The sequence below is a fragment of the Hordeum vulgare genome, chromosome 4H (assembly GCF_904849725.1).
Source record: "Hordeum vulgare subsp. vulgare chromosome 4H, MorexV3_pseudomolecules_assembly, whole genome shotgun sequence".
Classification (NCBI taxonomy): domain Eukaryota; kingdom Viridiplantae; phylum Streptophyta; class Magnoliopsida; order Poales; family Poaceae; genus Hordeum; species Hordeum vulgare.
The window spans coordinates 53,019,986-53,043,023 of record NC_058521.1 but is presented as its reverse complement, the minus strand read 5'-3'; the positions used below and the strand labels follow the sequence as shown (position 1 = coordinate 53,043,023).

General features: G+C 44.6%; 1 protein-coding gene across 1 annotated transcript; it reads right to left on the bottom strand.

Annotated features, from left to right (window-relative positions):
• Positions 1 to 20,720: 20,720 nt before the first annotated feature.
• Positions 20,721 to 22,579, bottom strand: LOC123450261. The gene is made up of 2 exons (XM_045127605.1): positions 22,516 to 22,579; positions 20,721 to 21,415 (listed from the first exon to the last, which is right to left on the bottom strand). Exons 1-2 carry the CDS (start codon positions 22,577 to 22,579, stop codon positions 20,721 to 20,723), a joined length of 759 nt encoding a protein of 252 aa, XP_044983540.1.
• Between the last annotated feature and the right edge of the window lie 459 nt (positions 22,580 to 23,038).

The following is a 23,038-nucleotide window of genomic DNA, read 5'->3' as shown; positions in this document are numbered from 1 at the left end:
AAATGAGGTCTAGTGTTAGCTAGCAGACCAACCACTCGGGGGCATGGAGATATCAACATTATGGATAAAGCCAAAGCCTATCAAAAGAAGAAGAGTCTGGAGATACCCCCATCATTCAAAGGTAACTCTTTTTCCTGCCTGGATAATTATAACCTTGTGGACCAGGCTAGGAAAATTGATATCTGTATTGGTAAAGATGATAAAGAGAAAGTTGCTATTATTGATGACCTGATAGAGAATGATAAACTCAGATGCCTTCAATTTGCTGATCTTAACCCTGAGGTTGTCCTCCCTGATAATCTAGATGTGGTTTTCCAAACTGATTCATCACCTCCTGGCTCTAGTCCTAGATCTAAAACAGGGGGCACTGTTGTTTTAGTGAAGGATAGTCCAACCCTACTCACAAAAAGTAAGCATTGTGGCTTGTCACATCCCTTTAAAATCTCATGATATGAGCCTTTTGGAATATCAGGGGTCTAGGGCAACATGGGAAAGTACAGTGCCTTGGAGACTTTCTCCATAATCATAGAGTTGATTTTGTTGGTTTCTTTGAGACTAAAAGAGAGATCATTGATAACCATATTCTAAAATCCATTGCTTATGGTGGTGACTTTTGCTGGCATACCTTACCTGCTATTAATACTGCTGGTGGCATCCTTGTGGGCCTTAGAATTGACCTCTATGAAGTTATTGGTTTTATTAACAAAAAATAATGTGTGATAGTTACAATTAAGAATAAAGAGGATGGTTTCTTATGGCATTTTGTTGCAGTTTATGGCACTGCTTACAATGAGGACAAAATTGAGTTCATTGCTGAACTACATGATGTCATGCATAATTTGTCTTGCCCTGTTCTCCTTGGTGGAGATTTTAATTTGGTTAGATCTGTATCTGACAAAAATAATGGCTTGATCAATAATCAGTCAACTCTGCTTTTTAATGATTGGATTAATAAGTGGGGTCTCATGGAGATTAATATTGCTAATAGGAGCTACACATGGAGTAATAATCACGATGGCCCTATTTTTGCAATGATTCATCGGATGTTTTTTTCCACATCCTCGGATGCTCACTTCCCATTGACTGTTCTATCTGCGCTACCTCGTGTTGGTAGTGATCACACTCCACTCCTATTAGAAACTAAAGCTTAGAGGGTTACCTCCCCCAAACCTTTTCGGTTTGAGAAGTGGTGGCTCGACCAGCCAGATTTTAAAGAGCTTGTTTGCAAAACTTGGACTAATATTGCTTGTGTGGGTAAATCTATTGATAACTGGATGAATAAAACTAGGATCTTATGGAAAAAGATTAAAGGTTGGAGTATCAATCTAGAAGCTGATATGAAGAAGAGAAAGAAAACCCTTCTCCAAGAGTTTGACATTCTTGATGTTTTCTCTAAAACAAACCGTTTAGACTCCAATGATAAGACTCATATGGAGGAGATTAAAATATAATTAGAGGATATCTGGACGAAAGAAGAAACTGCCTTGTGGTAGTGATAGGAGGATCAAAGATGGTGACAAGAACAATAACTATTTCCATGCTTTAGCTAACCATCGCCATAGGAAAAACCACTTATATGAGCTGAATGGGGGTGATGGCCGAGTTCATTCCACCAAAGAGATGCTTGATATTGCCACTCCTTTCTATAAAAAACTCTTTGGTTATGAGCATAAGCATAATATTTTCTTGGGTCCTTCCTTTTGGAAGGAAGAGAGATGGTTACTCCCGAGGAGAATGAGGTGTTACAAAAGAATTTCTCTGAGGAGGAAATTAAAGAGGCATTTTCACATCCTATGCACATGGTGCTCCAGGACCTGATGGCCTTTCCTTTTTGTTCTATCAATCCTTCTCGGATTTGATTAAATCTGACTTTACGGCCTTAGTTCAAGATTTTGAAGAAGGGAAACTTGACATTTATAAGTTGAATTTTGCCATCATTGTCCTAATTCCTAAAGAAGCTGATGCCAAGGATATGAAGAAATTCAGACCCATTAGCCTTGGGAGTTGTGCTGTTAAGATCCTTACTAAAGCTATGACTACCAGACTATCCCCCATTGGGGATGGACTGATTTCTCCCAATCAAACTGCTTTCATCGAAGGGAGATTTATTCTTGAGAGTGTGGTGTTGGATCATGAGGTAATCCATGAAGTCAAATGATCCAAGACTCAGGGGCTTGTGCTCAAATTGGACTATGAGAAAGCATATGATAGAGTTAGCTGGGAATTTCTTTTTGAGATGTTGGAGTCGAGGGGTTCTGGGACTAAGTGGATCTCTTAGATTAAGAGTGTTCTCCTGAAAGGTACTTTAGTGTTCATATTAATGATGTGATTGGCCCCTATTTTGTTGGTGGTAAAGGTATTAAACAAGGGGATCCAATATCTCCCATCCTCTTTAATCTTGTAGCTGATGTTTTTTCTAAAATGTTGGCTAAAGCAGCTCAACAGGGCCCCATCTCAGGGCTTCTGCCTCATGTGATTAAAGGGAGGATTACCATCTTACAATATGCTGATGATACTCTCCTTTTCCTCAAAAACTCTTGTGAAAAAGCAAGAAACTCTAAATAGATCCTCTCTTGCTTTGAAAACCTTTCTGGGATGAAAATCAATTTTCATAAGAGTGATCTGTTAACTATTAACATTGAGGATGCGGAGACTAAATATTTTGCCAAAAAAATTAGTTGTAAGGTTGGGTCTTTATAATGCCCCAAGTGTAACCTTTCCATATTTGGAAACCTTTCATGTTTGGATCCATGTGATCATGTGATGTCTACTACGCCGCCTTCTTCTTGTAGACGTTGTTGGGCCTCCAAGTGCAGAGGTTTGTAGGACAGTAGCAATTCTCCCTCAGGTGGGTGACCTAAGGTTTATCAATCCGCGGGAGGCGTATGATGAAGGTGGTCTCTCTGAAGCAACCCTGCAACCAAATAACAAAGAGTCTCTTGTGTCCCCAACACACCCAATACAATGGTAAGTTGTATAGGTACACTAGTTCGGCGAAGAGATGGTGATACAAGTGCAATATGGATGGTAGATATAGGTTTTTGTAATCTGAAATTAAAAAACAGCAAGGTAACAAATGGTAAAGGTGAGCACGAACGGTATTGCAATGCGTGGAAACAAGGCCTAGGGTTCATATTTTCACTAGTGAAGTTCTCAAATAAAACATAATTGGATCATATAACTAGCCCTCAACGTGCAACAAAGAGTCACTCCAAAGTCACTAATGGTGGAGAACAAACGAAAAGATTATTGTCGGGTACGAAACCACCACAAAGTTATTCTTTCTGATCGATCTATTCAAGAGTTCATAGTAAAATAACACGAAGCTATTCTTTCCGTTCGATCCATCATAGAGTTCATACTACAATAACACCTTAATATACATATCAACCAAGACCCTAATGTCACCTAGATACTCCATTGTCACCTCAAGTATCCGTGGGCATGATTATACGATATGCATCACACAATCTCAGAATCATCTATTCAACCAACACATAGAACTTCAAAGAGTGCCCCGAAGTTTCTACCGGAGAGTCAAAACGTGTGCCAACCCCTATGCATAGGTTCCCAATGTCACGAACCCGCAAGTTGATCACCAAAACATACATCGAGTACTCACATGAATCAAACGTGTGCCAACCCATATGCATAGGTTCCTAATGTCACAAACCCGCAAGTTGATCACCGCATATAGACACGTGCAAGACATACATCAAGTGTTCTCAAAGACTCAATCCGATAAGATAACTTCAAAGGGGAAACTCAATTCATTACAAGAAGGGAGAGGGGGAGAACATCATAAGATCCAACTATAGTAGCAAAGCCCACGGTACATCGAGATCAAGACATCTCAAGAACACGAGAGAGAGAGAGAGAGAGAGAGATCAAACACATAGCTACTGGTACATACCCTCAGCCCCGAGGGAGAACTACTCCCTCCTCGTCATGGAGATCACCGGGATGATGAAGATGGCCACCGGAGATGGATTTCCCCTTAGGCGGGGTGCCGGAACGGGCTCCACATTGACTCGACATATCAAAGGGCTATGGAGAAGGCCATTGATAGATATCAATGTGAATGAGTAGGGATTGCCATACAATGGGTGCACTAGAGCTATAAGTATGTGAAAGCTCAAAAGGAAAACTAGTGGGTGTGCATCCAACTTGCTTGCTCACGAAGACCTAGGCCAATTTTGAGGAAGCCCATCATTGGAATATACAAGCCAAGTTATATAATGAAGATTCCCACTAGTATATGGTGGTAAGAAAACGAGAGGCTCTCAATGATGAAGAATATGGTGCTATTATGAAGCACAAGTGTGGAAAAAGATAGTACCATTGTCCCTTCTCTCTTTTTATCTCTTTTTTTCAGTTGGGCTATTGGGCCACCTCTTTTTATTATTATTATTTGGTCTCTTTGGCCTCCTTCTTATTTTTTTATTTCCTCGCATGGGACAATGCTCTAATAATGATGATCATCACACTTTTATTTACTCATAGCTCAAAGCTCAGAACGATGATGACTCTATAGGAAATGCCTCTGGCAGTGTACCGGGATGTGCAACGATCTAGCTTGGCGTATGACGTTGAAACATCTCGCTAGCTATCTTACGATCATTCAATGGCAATATGAGAGTGACGGCACAAGTCATGAGACGGAACGGTGGGAGTTGCATGGCAATATATCTCGAAATGGCTATGAACATGCCATAGTAGGTAGGTATGGTGGCTGTTTTGAGGAAGGCATATGGTGGGTTTGTTCATCGGTGAAAGTTGCGCGGTACTAGAAAGGCTAGCAATGGTGGAAGGTGAAAGTGCATCTATACCATGGACTCACATTAGTCATGAAGAACTCACATACTTATTGCGAAAGTTTTTACTAGTAATCGAAACAAAGTGCTAGACGCATACTCCTTGGGGAAGGGTTGGTAGGTGTTAACCATCTCGCGATCCCGACCGCAACACAAAGGATGACAATCAATAGATCAATTATGCTCTCACTTCCTAACATAGCGGTTCACCATACGTGCATGTTACGGGAATCACTAACTTCAACACAAGTATTTCTATATTCACAACACCCTACTAACATAACTGTTAATATTACCAAATCCACGTCTCAAAACTAATTGAGAGGAATCAAACTTCTCTTTCTACTCAATGCACATGAAGATGGAAGTTTTTGTATCCTCTTTGAGTACCTATCACCTTTGGGACTACTTTCATAGCACAAGCCGACTGCCAAGTAATGCATCGCCGTGCTCTAAAAGATCTAAGTGAAGCACACAGAGCAAAATGGTCTAGCTCAAAAGATATAAGTGAAGCATAATGAGCATTCTAGCAAATTCACGATGAGTGCATGTCTCTCTTAAAAGGTGTGCATCAAGGATGATTGTGACACAACAAAAATAAAAGACTCCTATGATACAATAAGCTCCAAGAAAAACACATATCATGTGGTGAATAAAAATATAGCCCCAAGTAAAGTTAGCGATGGATTGAAGACGAAAGAGGGGATGCCTTCCCGGGGCATCCCCAAGCTTAGGCTCTTTGGTGTCCTTGAATATGGCTTTGGGGTGCCTTGGGCATGTTGGAAATATGCCCTAGAGGCAATAATAAAATGGTTATTATCATATTTCCTTGTTCATGATAATCGTCTATTGTTCATGCTATAATTGTATTAACAGGAAACAGTAATACATGTGTGAATAAATAGATCACAAAGTGTCCCTAGCAAGCCTCTAGTTGGCTAGCTCGTTAGTCAATAGATGATCATGGTTTCCTGATCATGGGCATTAGATGTCATTGATAACGGGATCACATCATTGGGAGAATGATGTGATGGACGAGACCCAATCCTAAGCATAGCACTAGATCGTATTGTTCGTATGCTAAAGCTTTTCTAATGTCAAGTATATTTTCCTTCGACCGTGAGATTGTGCAACTCCCGGATACCGTAGGAGTGCTTTGGGTGTATCAAACGTCACAACGTAACTGGGTGACTATAAAGGTGCACTACGGGTAACTCCGAAGGTGTCTGTTGGGTTGGTACAAATCGAGATCGGGATTTGTCACTCCGTGTGACGGAGAGATATCTCTGGGCCCACTCGGTAGAACATCATCATGAGCTCAATGTGACTAAAGAGTTAGTCACACGATGATGTGCTACATAACGAGTAAAGAGACTTACCGGTGACGAGATTGAACAAGGTATTGGTATACCGACGATCGAATCTCGGGCAAGTTCTATACCGACAAACAAAGGGAATTGTATACGGAATTGATTGAATCCTTGACATCGTGGTTCATCCGATGAGATCATCATGGAGCAAGTGGGAGCCACCATGGGTATCCAGACCCCGCTGATGGTTATTGGCCAGAGAGGTGTCTCGGTCATGTCTGCCTGTCTCCCGAACACGTAGGGTCTACACACTTAAGGTTCGGTGACGCTAGGGTTATAGGGAATTGTTATACGAGGTTACCGAAAGTTGTTTGGAGTCCCGGATGAGATCCAGGACGTCACGAGGAGCTCCGAATGGTCCGGAGGTAAAGATTGATATATAGGACGGATGGTTTCGGATACCGGAAGTGTTTCGGGCTTCACCGGTAACGTACCGGGACCACTGGGACCACCGGAGGTGGCCCCGGGGGTCCACCAAAGGGGGGCAACGACCCCGGGAGGTTAGGTGGGCCAAGTGGGGGAGAGAACCAGCCCCTAGGTGGGCTGGTGCGCCTCCCCACTCAGCCCAATGCGCAGGGGAGAGGGAAGGGGGGTAAACCCTAGGCATAGGTGGGCCTTAGGCCCACCAGGTGGTGCGCCACCCCCTCCCACCCTAGCCGTCGCATCCTTTCCCATCTGGTGGCTGACGCACCACCTAGGGGGGAACCCTAGGGGTGGCGCACCCCCCTCCTCCTATAAATAGAGAGGGGTTTTGGCCCTTGGGGGACAGACTTCTCCCTCTCCCTCGGCGCATCCCTGCCCTTCTTTCTCCTCCTCTCTGCCGGTGCTTGGCGAAGCCCTGCCGGGAGACCTCGTCCCTCCATCGATACCACGCTGTCGTGCTGCTGGAGTTCTTCCCCAACCTCTCCCTCCTCCTTGCTGGATCAAGGTGCGGGAGACGTCACCGGGCTGCACGTGTGTTGAACGCGGAGGTGCCGTAGTTCGGCACTAGATCGGAATCGCTGCGAGTACGACTCCATCAATCGCGTTCTAGCAACGCTTCCGCTTAGCAATCTTCAAAGGTATGAAGATGCTCTTACCCCTCTCTCGTTGCTGGTCTCTCCATAGGAAGATCTGAATATGCGTAGGAAAATTTTGAATTTATGCTACGTTACCCAACAGTGGCATCCGAGCCAGGTTTTCTATGCGTAGATTCTATGCACGAGTAGAACACAAAAGTCGTGGGCGATGATGTGTCAATTTTCTTGCCGCTACTAGTCTTATTCTTTTCCGACGGTATTGTGGGATGAAGTGGCCCGGACCGACTTTACACGTACGCTTACGTGAGACTGGTTCCACCGACAGACATGCACACCGTGCATAAAGGTGGCTAGCAGGTGTCTGTCTCTCCTACTATAGTCGGATTGGATTTGATGAAAAGGGTCCTTATGAAGGGTAAATAGCTTTGGCATATCATCGTTGTGGCTGTCACGTAGGTAAGAAGACGTTCTTTCTAGAAACCCAAATCAGCCACGTAAAACTTGCAACAACAATTAGAGGACGTCTAACTTGTTTTTGCAGGGTTTGACATGTGATGTGATATGGCCAAAGTTGTGATGTCGCATGTATGATGTATGAGATGATCATGTTATTGTAATAGGTTTCACGACTTGCATGTCGATGAGTATGACAACCGGCAGGAGCCATAGGAGTTGTCTTAATTTATTGTATGAGATGCAACGCCATGTGCTTACTACTTTTACTTCATTGCTAACAGTTAGCTATAGTAATAGTGATAGTAGTAGATCATGATGACGACACCGGTGACGATGATGATCATGCGATGCCCGAAGATGGAGATCGAAAGGGCGAAGATGATAATGGCCATATCATGTCACTATATGATTGCATTGTGATGTTTATCATGTTTTACATCTTATTGCTTAGAACGACGGTAGCATAATAAGATGATCCCTCTTAAAATTTCGAGAACGTATTCCCCTAAGTGTGCACCGTTGCGAAGGTTCGTTGTCTCGAAGCACCACGTGATGATCGGGTGTGATAGATTCTAACGTTCGCATACAACGGGTGTAAGCCAGAATTACACACGCGAAACACCTAGGTTGACTCGACGAGCTTAGCATGTACAAACATGACCTCGAATACGATCAGCATGAAGTTGCTCACCATGGTGACTATTCCGTCTCACGTGATGATCGGACACGGGTTAGTCAACATGGATCATGTATCACCTAGATGACTAGAGGGATGTCGATTTAAGTGGGAGTTCATACTTAATTTGATTAAATGAACTTAATTGTCATGAACTTAGTCTAAAAGTTGTCTTTATAAATATTGTAGATGGCCAACGTCAACCTCAATTTCAACGCATTCCTAGAGAAAAACAAGCTGAAAGATGATGGTAGCAACTATGCGGACTGGGTTCGCAACTTGAAGCTCATCCTTGAAGCAGCTCAAAAGGCTTATGTCCTTGATGCGCTGCTAGGTGACCCTCCCGCTCCCGCAGCAGCCCAGGACATTCTGAACGTCTGGCAAACGCGGAGTGATGACTACTCTCTGGTTAGGTGTGGCATGTTATACAGTTTAGAAACGGGGCTCCAAAGGCGTTTTGAGCAACACGGGGCATATGAGATGTTCTAGGAGGTGAAGCTAGTTTTTCAAGCTCATGCCCGTGTCGAGAGATATGAAGTCCCCGACAAGTTCTTTAGTTGTAAGATGGAGGAGAACAGTTCTGTCAATGAGCACATACTCAAAATGTCTGGGTTACACGGTCGTCTGACTTCACTTGGAGTCAAACTTCCGGATCATGCTATAATCGACAGAATCCTCTAGTCTCTCCCACCAAGCTACAAAGGCTTTGTGCTTAACTACAACATGCAAGGGATGGAAAAGACCATTCCCAAGTTGTACTCGATGCTCAAGTCTGCAGAAGTAGAAATCAAGAAAGAGCATCAAGTGTTCATGGTCAACAAGACCACTAGTTTCAAGAAAGGCAAGGGTAAGAAGAACTTCAAGAAAGACGGCAAAGCTGTTGCCGCGCCCGGTAAGCCAGATGCCGGGAAGAAGAAAAAGAATGGACCCAAGCCTGACACTGAGTGCTTCTATTGCAAGGGAAAAGGTCACTGGAAGCGGAATTGCCCCAAATACTTAGCGGACAAGAAGGCCGACAACGTTAAAGGTATATGTGATATACATGTTATTGATGTGTACCTTACCAGCGCTCGTAGTAGCTCCTGGGTATTTGATACCGGTGTTGTTGCTCACATTTGCAACTCAAAGCAGGAACTGCGGAATAAGCGGAGACTGGCCAAGGACGAGGTGACGATGCGCGTGGGGAATGGTTCCAAAGTCGATGTGATCGCCGTCGGCACGCTAGCTCTACATCTACCGTCGGGATTAGTTTTAAACCTTAATAATTTTTATTTAGTACCAGCTTTGAGCATGAATATTGTATCAGAGTCTTTCTTAATGCGAGACGGCTACTCATTTAAGTCAGAGAATAATGGTTGTTCTATTTATATGAGTGATATGTTTTATGGTCATGCTCCGCTAGTGAATGGTTTATTCTTGATGAATCTCGATCGTGATGTTACGCATATTCATAGTGTGAGTACCAAAAGATGTAAAGTTGATAATGATAGTCCCACATACTTGTGGCACTGTCGCCTTGGTCATATCGGCGTTAAGTGCATGAAGAAGCTCCATACTGATGACCTATTAGAGTCTCTTGACTTTGAATCATTTGACACATGCGAACCGTGCCTCATGGGCAAGATGACTAAGACTCCATTCTCAGGAATAATGGAGAGAGCAACCGACTTATTGGAAATAATACATACTGATGTGTGTGGTCCAATGAACGTTGAAGCTCGCGGTGGCTATCGTTATGTTCTCACTCTCACCGATGATTTGAGTAGGTATGGGTATATCTACTTAATGAAGCACAAATCTGAGACGTTTGAAAAGTTCAAGGAATTTCAGAGTGAGGTTGAGAATCAACGTGACAGAAAAATTAAATGTCTGCAATCTGATCGTGGAGGGGAATATTTGAGTCACAAGTTTGGCACACACCTAAGGAAGTGTGGAATCGTTTCACAACTGACGCCGCCTGGCACACCGCAACGCAAAGGAGTGTCTGAACGTCGTAATCGCACTTTATTAGATATGGTACGATCTATGACGTCTCTTACCGACCTACCGCTATCATTTTGGGGATACACATTAGAAATTGCGGCATTCACTTTAAATAGGGCACCGTCTAAATCCGTTGAGACGACACCGTATGAACTATGGTTTGGCAAGAAACCTAAGTTGTCATTTCTTAAAGTTTGGGGCTATGATGCTTATGTGAAGAAACTTCAACCAGAAAAGCTCAAACCCAAAGCGGAGAAATGCGTGTTCATAGGATACCCTAAGGAAACTATTGGGTATACCTTCTATCTTAGATCCGAAGGTAAAACCTTTGTTGCCAAGAACGGATCCTTTCTAGAGAAAGAGTTTCTCTCGAAAGAAGTAAGTGGGAGGAAGGTAGAACTTGATGAGGTAATTACACCCCCTCTCGAACAGGATAGTGGCGCAGCGCGGGAAGTTGTTCCTGTGGCGCCTACACCAACTGAAGAGGAAGTTAATGATGATGATCATGAAGCTTCGGATCAAGTTACTACTGAACCGCGAAGGTCCACAAGGGCACGCTCCGCACCATAGTGGTACGGCAACCCTGTGATGGAAATCATCTTGTTATACAACGGTGAACCTTCGAACTATGAAGAAGCGATGGCGGGCCCGGATTCCAACAAATGGCTTGAGGCTATGAAATCCGAGATAGGATCCATGTATGAGAACAAAGTATGGACTTTGGTGGACTTGCCCGATGACCGGCGAGCCATAGAAAATAAATGGATCTTCAAGAAGAAGACTGATGCAAACGGTAATGTAACCGTTTACAAAGCTCGACTTGTCGCAAAGGGTTTTCGACAAATTCAAGGAGTTGACTACGAAGAGACTTTCTCTCCCGTAGCGGAGCTAAAATCAGTCCGAATCATGTTAGCAATTGCCGCCTTTTATGATTATGAAATTTGGCAAATGGACGTTAAAACAGCGTTCCTGAACGGGAACCTTAAGGAAGAGTTGTATATGATGCAACCAAAAGGTTTTGTCGACCCTAAGGGTGCTAACAAAGTGTGCAAGCTCCAGCGCTCCATCTATGGGCTGGTGCAAGCATCTCGGAGTTGGAACATTCGCTTTAATGAGGTGATTAAAGCGTTTGGGTTCATACAGGTTTACGGAGAAGCCTGTCTGTACAAGAAAGTGAGTGGGAGCTCTGTAGCTTTCCTCATACTGTATGTGGATGACATATTATTGATGGGGAATAATATAGAGATGTTGGAGAGCATAAAGGCCTATTTGAACAAAAGTTTTTCAATGAAGGACCTTGGAGAAGCTGCATACATATTAGGCATCAAGATCTATAGAGATAGATCAAGACGCCTCACAGGTCTTTCGCAAAGTACATACCTTGACAAGATATTGAAGAAGTTCAATATGGAAAACTCAAAGAAAGGGTTCTTGCCAGTTTTGCAAGGTGTGAGATTGAGTAAGACTCAGTCACCGACCACGGCAGCAGATAGAGAGAAGATGAGTTATGTCCCCTACGCATCAGCCGTGGGCTCTCTAATGTATGCCATGCTGTGTACCAGACCTGATATAAACCTTGCCATAAGTTTGGTAGGGAGGTACCAAAGTGATCCCGGTATGGAACACTGGACAGCGGTCAAGAATATCCTTGAGTACCTGAAAAGGACTAAGGAAATGTTTCTCGTTTATGGAGGTGACGAAGAGCTCGTCGTAAAGGGTTACGTCGACGCTAGCTTCGACACAGATCCGGATGACTCTAAGTCACAGACCGGATACGTATATGTGTTGAATGGTGGGGCAGTGAGCTGGTGCAGCAGCAAGCAAGAAGTCGTGGTAGCATCTACATGTGAAGCGGAGTACATAGCTGCTTCAGAAGCGGCTCATGAAGGAATTTGGATGAAGGAGCTCATCACCGACCTTGGAGTGGTTCCAAGCGCGTCGGGTCCAATGACACTCTTCTGTGATAACACGGGGGCCATTGCCATAGCCAAGGAGCCCAGGTTTCACCGAAAGACGAAGCACATCAAACGCCGCTACAACTCCATCCAGGACCATGCCCAGAGTGGAGTGATAGATATTTGAAAAGTACACACGGATCTGAATATTGCAGACCCGTTGACTAAACCTCTTCCACGATCAAAACAGGATCAACACCATAATGCTATGGGTGTTCGATACATCACAATGTAACTAGATTATTGACTCTAGTGCAAGTGGGAGACTGTTGAAATATGCCCTATAGGCAATAATAAAATGGTTATTATCATATTTCCTTGTTCATGATAATCGTCTATTGTTCATGCTATAATTGTATTAACAGGAAACAGTAATACATGTGTGAATAAATAGATCACAAAGTGTCCCTAGAAAGCCTCTAGTTGGCTAGCTCGTTAGTCAATAGATGATCATGGTTTCCTGATCATGGGCATTAGATGTCATTGATAACGGGATCACATCATTGGGAGAATGATGTGATGGACGAGACCCAATCCTAAGCATAGCACTAGATCGTATTGTTCGTATGCTAAAGCTTTTCTAATGTCAAGTATCTTTTCCTTCGACCGTGAGATTGTGCAACTCTCGGATACCGTAGGAGTGCTTTGGGTGTATCAAACATCACAACATAACTGGGTGACTATAAAGGTGCACTACGGGTACCTCCGAAAGTGTCTGCTGGGTTGGTACGAATCGAGATCGGGATTTGTCACTCCGTGTGACGGAGAGGTATCTATGGGCCCACTCGGTAGAACACCATCATGAGCTCAATGTGACTAAGGAGTTAGTCACACGATGACGTGCTACAGAACGAATAAAGAGACTTACCGGAAACGAGATTGAACAAGGTATTGGTATACTGACGATCGAATCTCGGGCAAGTTCTATACCGACAGACAAAGGGAATTGTATACGGGATTGATTGAATCCTTGACATCGTGGTTCATCCGATGAGATCATCGTGGAGCAAGTGGGAGCCACCAAGGGTATCCAGACCCCGCTGATGGTTATTGTCCAGAGAGGTGTCTCGGTCATGTCTGCCTGTCTCCCGAAACCCTAGGGTCTACACACTTAAGGTTCGGTGACGCTAGGGTTATAGGGAATTGTTATACGAGGTTATCGAAAGTTGTTCGGAGTCCCGGATGAGATCCCGGACGACACAAGGAGCTCTGGAATGGTCCGGAGGTAAAGATTGATATATAGGACGGATGGTTTGGGATACCGGAAGTGTTTCGGGCATCACCGGTAATGTACCGGGACCACTGGGACCACCGGAGGTGGCCCCGGGGGTCCACCGAAGGGGGGCAACGACCCCGGGAGGTTAGGTGGGCCAAGTGGGGGAGGGAACCAGCCCCTAGGTGGGCTGGTGCGCCTCCCCACTCAGCCCAATGCGCAGGGGAGAGGGAAGGGGGTAAACCCTAGGCACAGGTGGGCCTTAGGCCCACCAGGTGGTGCGCCACCCCCTCCCACCCTAGCCGCCGCATCCTTTCCCATGTGGTGGCTGCCGCACCACCTAGGGGGGAACCCTAGGGGTGGCGCACCCCCCTCCCCCTCCTCCTATAAATAGAGAGGGGTTTTGGCCCTTGGGGGACAGACTTCTCCCTCTCCCTCGGCGCAGCCCTACCCTTCTTTCTCCTCCTCTCCGTCGGTGCTTGGCGAAGCCCTGCCGGGAGACCTTGTCTCTCCATCGACACCACGGCGTCGTGCTGCTGGAGTTCTTCCCCAACCTCTCCCTCCTCCTTGCTGGATCAAGGTGCGGGAGACGTCACCGGGCTGCACGTGTGTTGAACGCGGAGGTGCCGTAGTTCGGCACTAGATCGGAACCGCTGCGAGTACGACTCCATCAACCGCGTTCTAGCAACGCTTCCGCTTAGCGATCTTCAAAGGTATGAAGATGCTCTTACCCCTCTCTCGTTGCTGGTATCTCCATAGGAAGATCTGAATATGCGTAGGAAAGTTTTGAATTTATGCTACGTTACCCAACAGGGCATCCCCAATCTTAGGCTCTTGCCACTCCTTGTTCCATAGCCCATCGAAACTCTACCCAAAACTTGAAAACTTCACAACACAAAACTTAACGGAACTTCGTGAGATGGGTTAGTATGATAACGAGCAAATCAATCACTTGGGTACTGTCAAAACAAGACTCATAACTATTTCCACAATTTATATTACTCAAAATAATCTATGGAAACATCAAAACAAGCAAACTATGTATTGAAAACAGAATCTGTCAAAAATAGAATAGTTTGTAATGATCTGAATGAGAACCATACTTTAGCACCTCCAAAAATTCTGAACAATTATGAAAATTAGGGACATTTGCGTATCAATCAGAAGAAAAAAGAATCAACTCAAAATCTCTTTATGGATAGAAATTAAAAATACTTTCGTGAGCAGAAAGTTTCTGTCTTTTTCACATTAATAAAACAGCTATCACCCAAACTAATCATAAAGGCTTTACTTGGCACAAACACTAACTAAAACACAAAAAACACAATCATAACAGAATTATGATGGTGTGGACAAAACAAAACAGAAAGCAAAACGCAAAAATAAATTCATTGGCCCAACAAACGCTATTGTTTAACGCCCTTAGGTAGGCATGATGATTTCAATGATGCTCACATAAAAGATAAGGATTGAAACACAACGAGAGCATCATGGAGCATATGGCTAGCACATTTAAGTCTAACCCACTTCCTATGCATAGGGATTTTGTGGTCAAACAACTTATTGGAGAAAGAATCGACTAGCATAGGAAGGTAAAACAAGCAAAGCCTCAAAAATTTCAACACATGGAGAGGAAGCTTTATACTATTGCAATAAGTAGAAGCATATGATCCTCTCTCATAGTAATTTTCAGTAGCATGATGAATGAATTCAACAATATAACCAGCACCTAAGGCTTTCTTTTCATGATCTACAAGCATAGGAATTTTACTACTCTCCACATAAGGAAATCTATTCTCAAGAATAGTAGTGGGAGTATCGTAAAACACTTGAGCACTACAAATTGTGTCCACAATGAAAAAGCAAGGTTTAGCAAAGGGGTTCTCGAGAGTATGACAAGTTTTATCATCCCTCTTCTTTATAGCATAAGTATCCTCACAATAATCATCATAGATAGGGGCATGCTTTCATCAAAATGATTTTGATCATTCAAAGTGGAAGAACTAAAAAGATCATCTTCATCAAATATAGCATCCCCAAGCTTGTGGCTTTGCATATCATTAGCATCATGGGTATTCAAAGAATTCATGCTAACAGCATTGCAATCATGCTCATCATTCACATATTCTATGCCAAGCATTCTATGTAATTCTTCTTTTAGCACTTGAGTACAATTTTCCTTCCCATCATGCTCACGAAAGACATTGAAAAGATGGAGCATATGAGGCATCCTCTTTCCAATTTTTTTGTAGTTTTCTAGACAAAGAACAAGAAACAAAAAGATTCGATTGCAGGATCTAAAGATATACCTTCAAGCGCTAACCTCCCCGGCAACGACGCCATAAAAGAGCTTCGTTGACGGGATGTTAGTGCCGCTTACCTAGCCTCCCCGGCAACGGCGCTAGAAAAGAGTTTGATGTCTACTACGCAACCTTCTTCTTGTAGACGTTGTTGGGCCTCCAAGTGCAGAGGTTTGTAGGACAGTAGAAATTTTCCCTCAAGTGGGTGACCTAAGGTTTATCAATCCGTGGGAGGCGTAGGATGAAGATGGTCTCTCTCAAGCAACCCTGCAACCAAATAACAAAGAGTCTCTTGTGTCCCCAACAGACCCAATACAATGGTAAGCTGTATAGGTGCACTAGTTCGGCGAAGAAATGGTGATACAAGTGCAATATGGATGGTAGATATAGGTTTTTGTAATCTGAAATTACAAACACAACAAGGTAACAAATGGTAAAAGTGAGCACGAACGGTGTTGCAATGTGTGGAAACAAGGCCTAGGGTTCATACTTTCACTAGTGAAGTTCTCTCAACAAAGATAACATAATTGGATCATATAACTAGCCTTCAACGTGCAACAAAGAGTCACTCCAAACTCACTAATAGTGGAGAACAAACAAAGAGATTATTGTCTGGTACGAAACCACCACAAACACTGCAAGAAAAACACTCATTTATGACAAAAAATAGTGACGGGGTTTTAATTGGTCATAGATCTATGACCAAATTTCAAAAATAGATCATCGAGAGTCTTCCAGGGTCTAGACTCCATAATATCATGACCATTTGTGCCCGTAAGGTCATTATGTTATTACAAAAATGGTCATTAAGCTTACTGGCATTGTTGATGATCTTATTCTCAACTCGTCATGACCAAATTACGAGGTCATAGTCCTCTGGCTGGAGGTGACCGGATGACACATCGACAATTTTGTCTATGTGTCGAGCCTACTTGTCAATTCTTCCTATGTTCGGACTACAAAGTGCAAGTGTAGTAATGTATCCTAACTAGGTGATGAGGTCCACATATCACATGAGGGCCAAAATATAAAAGATTTCATACCTATTTGCTTTTGGGGTGTGAATTTATTGTCATTATTAGGTTATTAGAGATGTCATACACGTCGAGGTTTTACTATAAGAAAATTTCCATTTATGGACCGTGTACTCATTGCTATACCATATAGTGATTTGGTTTATTGGGTTACTTTTTTTATGAAAATGAAAAGGGGATGAAAAAAGGGAAAACAGATAGGTAAAGGTTGGGAGTTTGGATGAAGGGGTGGTGGGAGAAAACATTGTTTAAGATAAAACCTTAGGTCCTTTTTAAATAGTGTGGACAAAGAGATATACATAGATACATTCTTTTAATATTGAAACATTTTCGATCTTTTGAGTATTCAAAATTGTTCAATACTTATATTAAATTTTGTGATGTTTACTGGGATTATTGAATCCAAATAAAACAATGCCCTTGACCTCATCACTGGTGCACGCGAGGGCGGTTATGTGTCGAGGGACACGATAAGACAGTGCGCCGCGGACTCACCGTCGTCCTCTTTTAATTATACACAAATTTTGCGAGGATTTCGAAAACAATGGGCAAACCTATTTTCGCCGTTTTCTCATAGTCCATTCATGCATGCACTTCTCTTTTGAGTGGCTCAGCAATACTTGCATTTTATCCTTTGCCGAGTGTCACCAAGACTAGGCATAATCATCAATTTTGGTAGTCTTCGTACCCTACTAATTTTACGTGCATATATATACTTTTTAGAATATATTTTTAGAAACATCAGATTTATATTAGTTTTCTAAATATATTTTTTTGAGACAAAGTTTTCTAAATAGATGACATTTGGATCAACCTCATCCCTTGATGATGGGCTGAAGCCCACCAAACTATCCAGGGTTGCCAGCTCAAGCATACATACATATAGGCCTGGGCGTTTGGTACGCGAAACTGTTACCCGAACCCGAACCGAACCGTAATACCCGAAATGTCGGTTAATTCGGGTTTCGGGCTTCGGTACGGTTCTGTTTTTAGAACGTTTCGTTTTTCGGGTAAGGATTCGGTTAGTAGGTGCGAAAACCCGAAGTAGCCATATTAATCAAAGTACACAACACGAGCAGCACGGCTGCGCCTCAGCACTTGCGCGGCCTGCAGGCCGCCCGACCCAAGCCCAACTCCCCGCTCGCACACAAGCCTCCCGGCTCACAAAAGCCTCCTCGCCCTAACCCTAGTTCACTCCTTTTCTTCTCTCCCTCGACCCTCCTTGCCGGCTCGCCCTAACCCTAGTTTTCAGCGGCGGCGGCGGATGGTGGTGCCTCCACCTGCTCGTGACGCCTGACGCGTGATGGGAGACGCGCGAGCCGCCACCCGCCGGTTGCTGTATCCTGTAGCAACGCGCCGAGAAGACGCGCGAGCCGCCGGTTGCTGTACGAGGAGACATGCGAGCTGCCGGGCTGGAGTCAACGCATGCACAGTTGACGACAGTGAGCGAGTGACCAACTTCAGTGGTAAGTCCCTCCATGCCTTCGCTTCCAACTTCTCCCGATTCGTATGCTCAAGTACTCAAATGTACTTGTTGATTCAGGCTAAGTTCGAATCCCAATTCCTATGCTCAAGTAGTCAAATCGTACTTGCGGATTCAAACGTATTTGTCCCTATTCCTATGCTCGAGTTATCAGTTTGTAGTTATACTAATTGATGTATATCAGGCTATCAGCTGTAGAAAATTCAGACATAGTTGACCCTGCACTTGTAGTTGTACTGTTGATTAGTGTGGATTTAAAATTGTTAGTTCCTAACTACTAAACCTGTAATTTTTTTGGTCCCTGCATTTTTGGTCAGATCTAGCCGGCAGGAGTGGCAAGTGAGAGAAGTGGTGACAGAGATCGATTTTTGTGCCGCGTACTGCTATGTAGCTTCTCTCTTCTATTCCTCTTATTTGTATCATAATAACAAAGGAGATATGTTGTCGTTGGTTGTCATGTTTTTTGTGCAGCAATCACTATGTGTTTTGTTGGAGTTTGTATGTAAGAGGGAAATGCAAATACAGTTGGACTCAGATGGTTTTGACTTCTTGATGTGTGCAGTTTGTGACATACTTCTGCTACTGATGGACTGGTCTGAAGTCTGAACCTCATGGAGACCACTTCGACGAATGAGGACACCGGCAAGGGGGCGATGTGGGAGATGGAGAACAGCCTTGGTCAGCCCATGGACGCAGAGACCGGGAGACTGAGGAACATGTACAGAGAAAAGGTGATTGATGCTATCATCATTCGTATATCGACATATCCGTATATATGCTTACCTCTCTTCTCATCGTAAGATTGATTCCGTGTTAATTTATGAATTTGATGAATGATGGGAAAATTGCAAAAGTATTCTCTCACTGGGGCTTGGCGGAACCGACCAGTTATGACAATGTCCAATTATTTTGCATGTAACTATTTTTATTTCCAAAAAATAAAATGGTCCACTACATATTTGACATGAATTAACTAATCTATTTTTGTTAAAAATTCTCTATCGTTCACTCATGTCTATTTGATTCATCTCATATATTTATCTCCAACAATATTTGTATTATATAAAAAGATAATACCAAACCATAGTAACATTTTAAGTGAGACACCATATTATTATTGACATACCATTCAAAATAGTAAAAATATTTCAGTGGGAATAGTTCTGCATCGATTTGTATTTTATTCGGACTAGAACTGGATAATAAGTTATTTGAGTTTCGTTAGATGTTCTACTTTAGAGGTTAAAATTTTTAGACATTGTAGTCTAGATTTAGCTACTTAATTATGGAAGTCATGCGGAGTCCGAATGAGTTCCAGATTGTTAGTTTTCCTTATTTTTACTTGAATTTATATGTTTCATATACTTGTACTACTTATCCACTTAAATTTTAATCCAAGGCACAGCTAGCACACTCGTTCGGACCCTCTCATTCTCCATATTGAATGGCATGCCTAGTAAATAGGTGTCTCTTATAAGTTAAATTGTTCTTTTTTAGCCACTTTCCATCACCTAGTACATGTGGAGAAACATACTGGTGGCGTTCTAGAGTTGCCAAGTTTATATAAATTATTATATGAGGATTCATACGCATACAGTACTCATAATTATATTGCGTATGGAGCATTATGGCAAGGATCAGTTTGCGTATACTATGAGTTTTTGTTATGAAACCTTTATTTTAAGATTTATAATAAGTCCACATATTATTCTTAATGCATACATTTAGCGAATGTAGGTGACATGCAGTTTTCTTGGTTCATAATGTAGACTCAATTCATAGCATGTATGTGAGTGAACATGTAATAATGGAAACGTGCAGCCTAGTTTAGTCATGTGAGTTAATTCAAGTAGTTTTTTCGAGAAAACGCAAAAGAATTTGCGTTTCATTGCATTGAACAGGAAGAAGACATCGGGGATACAACCTCCAGAAAGGAGGGACACACACAGACACACAGACACACACACACAGACACACACACACACGACCGTCCTCACCCCTCACCAAGCGACTACAACTAGGTAAGGAGGTGCCCTCAGCTACAGACACACAACGATATTAGGCCTCGCCCTGCCGCCATTGCAAGACACCTCTAGGAACAATTGCAGCTCCAGGACTGCCCAGGCCAACGTACCTCACACCCATGTGCCTATGATCGGCGGGTGAAAGGCAGGGCCTGATTGGAACTGGTGTAGCAATCGTTGGGGGAGGGCCGGCGCTGGCAAACAACCTGCTCCCTGTTCAGCCGTCTACGCCAACGGTGCATCACCAGCCACCATCTGCCGCATCAAGTACTCCGCTTGCAGCCAAAGCAGCGCCCTCAAGAGGGTAACGGCGTTGAGACGCCGCCGCTGTCCGGTCCAGGAGGCCGGACCTAGGATTTCTCCCGGTGCTCGAGGAGGAGGTCTGGTCAAGGGTCATGCCAACGCCTCCAAGGAGGTGACGGCACCCTCGGGCGTCGCCATTGACAACGCAGGCCGACGCTGCGCGGGGATTTCGCCCCGACCCATGAGCAAGGACCTGAGATGCAGATGCAGACCGGACATGACGAAGAACGTTGGAGAAGACGGAAGCACATGGAGCGGGAAGCCTAGGAACGTCGGTAGTCGTAGGTTTGGGCACCGGCCACCGCAGCGCCAGCAGGCCGGCCACCACCGGGAGCGCGTCCAGCAGGCGACAACGATCACCTGCACCGCGCCGGCCCGCAGCCTCCGCCGCCGGGATTCGCCGTGGCACAGCATCGCAGCAACCGTCAGGGTCACCGCGCGCGTGCACAACCCAGCGGCAACCACCAGCGGCGGCTGGGAGGGGTGGGAGGAGGGAGAAGGGTGGGTGGGGGCAGAGTGGTTGACTCGGGCCAAGGCGGGCCCGCGCGGCCCAGATCTGGGCGCCCCCAGCTCTGCCGCTCGCTGCAGCGGTCGGTAGCCGCCGTAGCAGCGCCTCCGCGCACACGCACCGCGCCATCTCGACCTCTCCTGCACGCGGACAACTTTCCGGCGCGCCACCACACGCTCCCACCGCTCCAGCGCGCGAGCACGCGAACAAGGGCCCCGCCGCCGCCGTCCACCGACGAGGGCTTCGCCCAGCGAGGGGAGGGAGGGGAAGGAGGGGGCTTGGGTGGCGGCTAGGGTTTCGCCGCCCGAGTCGCCCCTGGGAGCGACGCGGGGGCCGACGGGGGCTCAGTTCTCAGTTAATTCACGTAGTATGTCCGCTTCCTGTTTTCATTCACCGTAGTCTTATGAATAAATACACGGCATGCATATGCGGGTTAGCATGTCTTTTCTTAATATTATATATATGTAAGCGATCATGGCATGTCTGTTTTTAATCAACTTTCAAATCCCCTAAAAAATCAACTTTCAAATATATACCATAAATTTTCCGTAGTCTAGATATTATATATGGTCTTTTGAAATTTTGGCACCGTATGGTTTTCTTCATTGTGCAGCTTTGAGCATTATTTATATACTAGCAAAAGGGTCCGTGCGTTGCAACGGGAGAAAAAAAATACCACGTGCTTTTAATCTTTTTATAATCCTTTTGATTTATTAAAATAATAAGCTAACTAACTAATGTAGTCAGTCCTATCCTATTTTGTTGAGAAATCAACCCGTCCATTGTTAATTCCACCATGATGAGAAATTGAGCGGGACAAGCAAAGCAAAACAAAGAGCCTACGTGAATTGATCAATGGACTGTTATCTTATTTCATTCATGGGATAGAGAATGTGAGATGAGATGACAAACTGAAGCTGGTGTTCCCTTCTCTCTCTACAACCATACAATCTTACATTCAATACATTTATTCATCAGCAAACAAATTCTCACAAAACAAAATTTCTTGCCGGTGCTTGGCACACGGTTGGAGGCATGGGGAGGGGATTTCACCAGATGATGAGTTCCTGCCGGAGGTGCGGATACGATGAGGGGGGGCAATGGTTAAGTGCCTCTATCTGGCCATAAGGAGTCGCCGTTGCCGCGCCATAACCTCGGAGTTCCCCGTGTGAGCCATGGAGGCCCGCCTTCACCTGCAAGTACTTCGCTCCGCCGCGCCTTATCCGCGCGCCGCCGTCGTTCTGCATCGAGCAGACACATCATCCCAAGTCGCTGTAGCTGTCGCGTTGATTTGATCCAGAAGCTGTGCTCGAGCGCCGAAACGGGGAAGCAAGCGGGCAGAGGTACGACCGCGGAGGCGGGTGGGTTGAGATCGACAGCAGTCGTGGCTGAGGTCGGCCTCGGCGGCGAGTGGTGTGACAGCGGCCTGGGCACATGCCATGGTGGACCAGGGGTCGACGCGATGCGCTCGAGCGCTGCAATGGGGGCAGTGAGCGGGGAGAGGTACAGTCGCGGAGGCGGGTGGGTTGAGATCGGCAGCGGTAGCGGTTGAGGTCGGTCGCGGCGGCGAGTGGTGTGGCGGTGGCCTGGGCACAGGCCAGGGTGGCCCAGGGTCGACGGGAGGAGGCGATGCGTACGGGTATAATTTTTGCAGTGAATCGTTTTTTTCCTTTTGCGTTGCAGATAAATGATAAAGCGCGGGTTGAATAACAAAAATTACAGGTTTTTTTTTATAAAAATATCGTGGTGGGTTTTCCGACGGAAGCAATAGCCGCTTTATTATTAGGTATAGATGCTTGTGTAAAATTTATAAATAATATTACTAAGAAAATGACCCTAGTCACAAAATTCGTAGATGTTCCTATTTATCTCTGAACATACCTTTTTTAATCTGCATAGA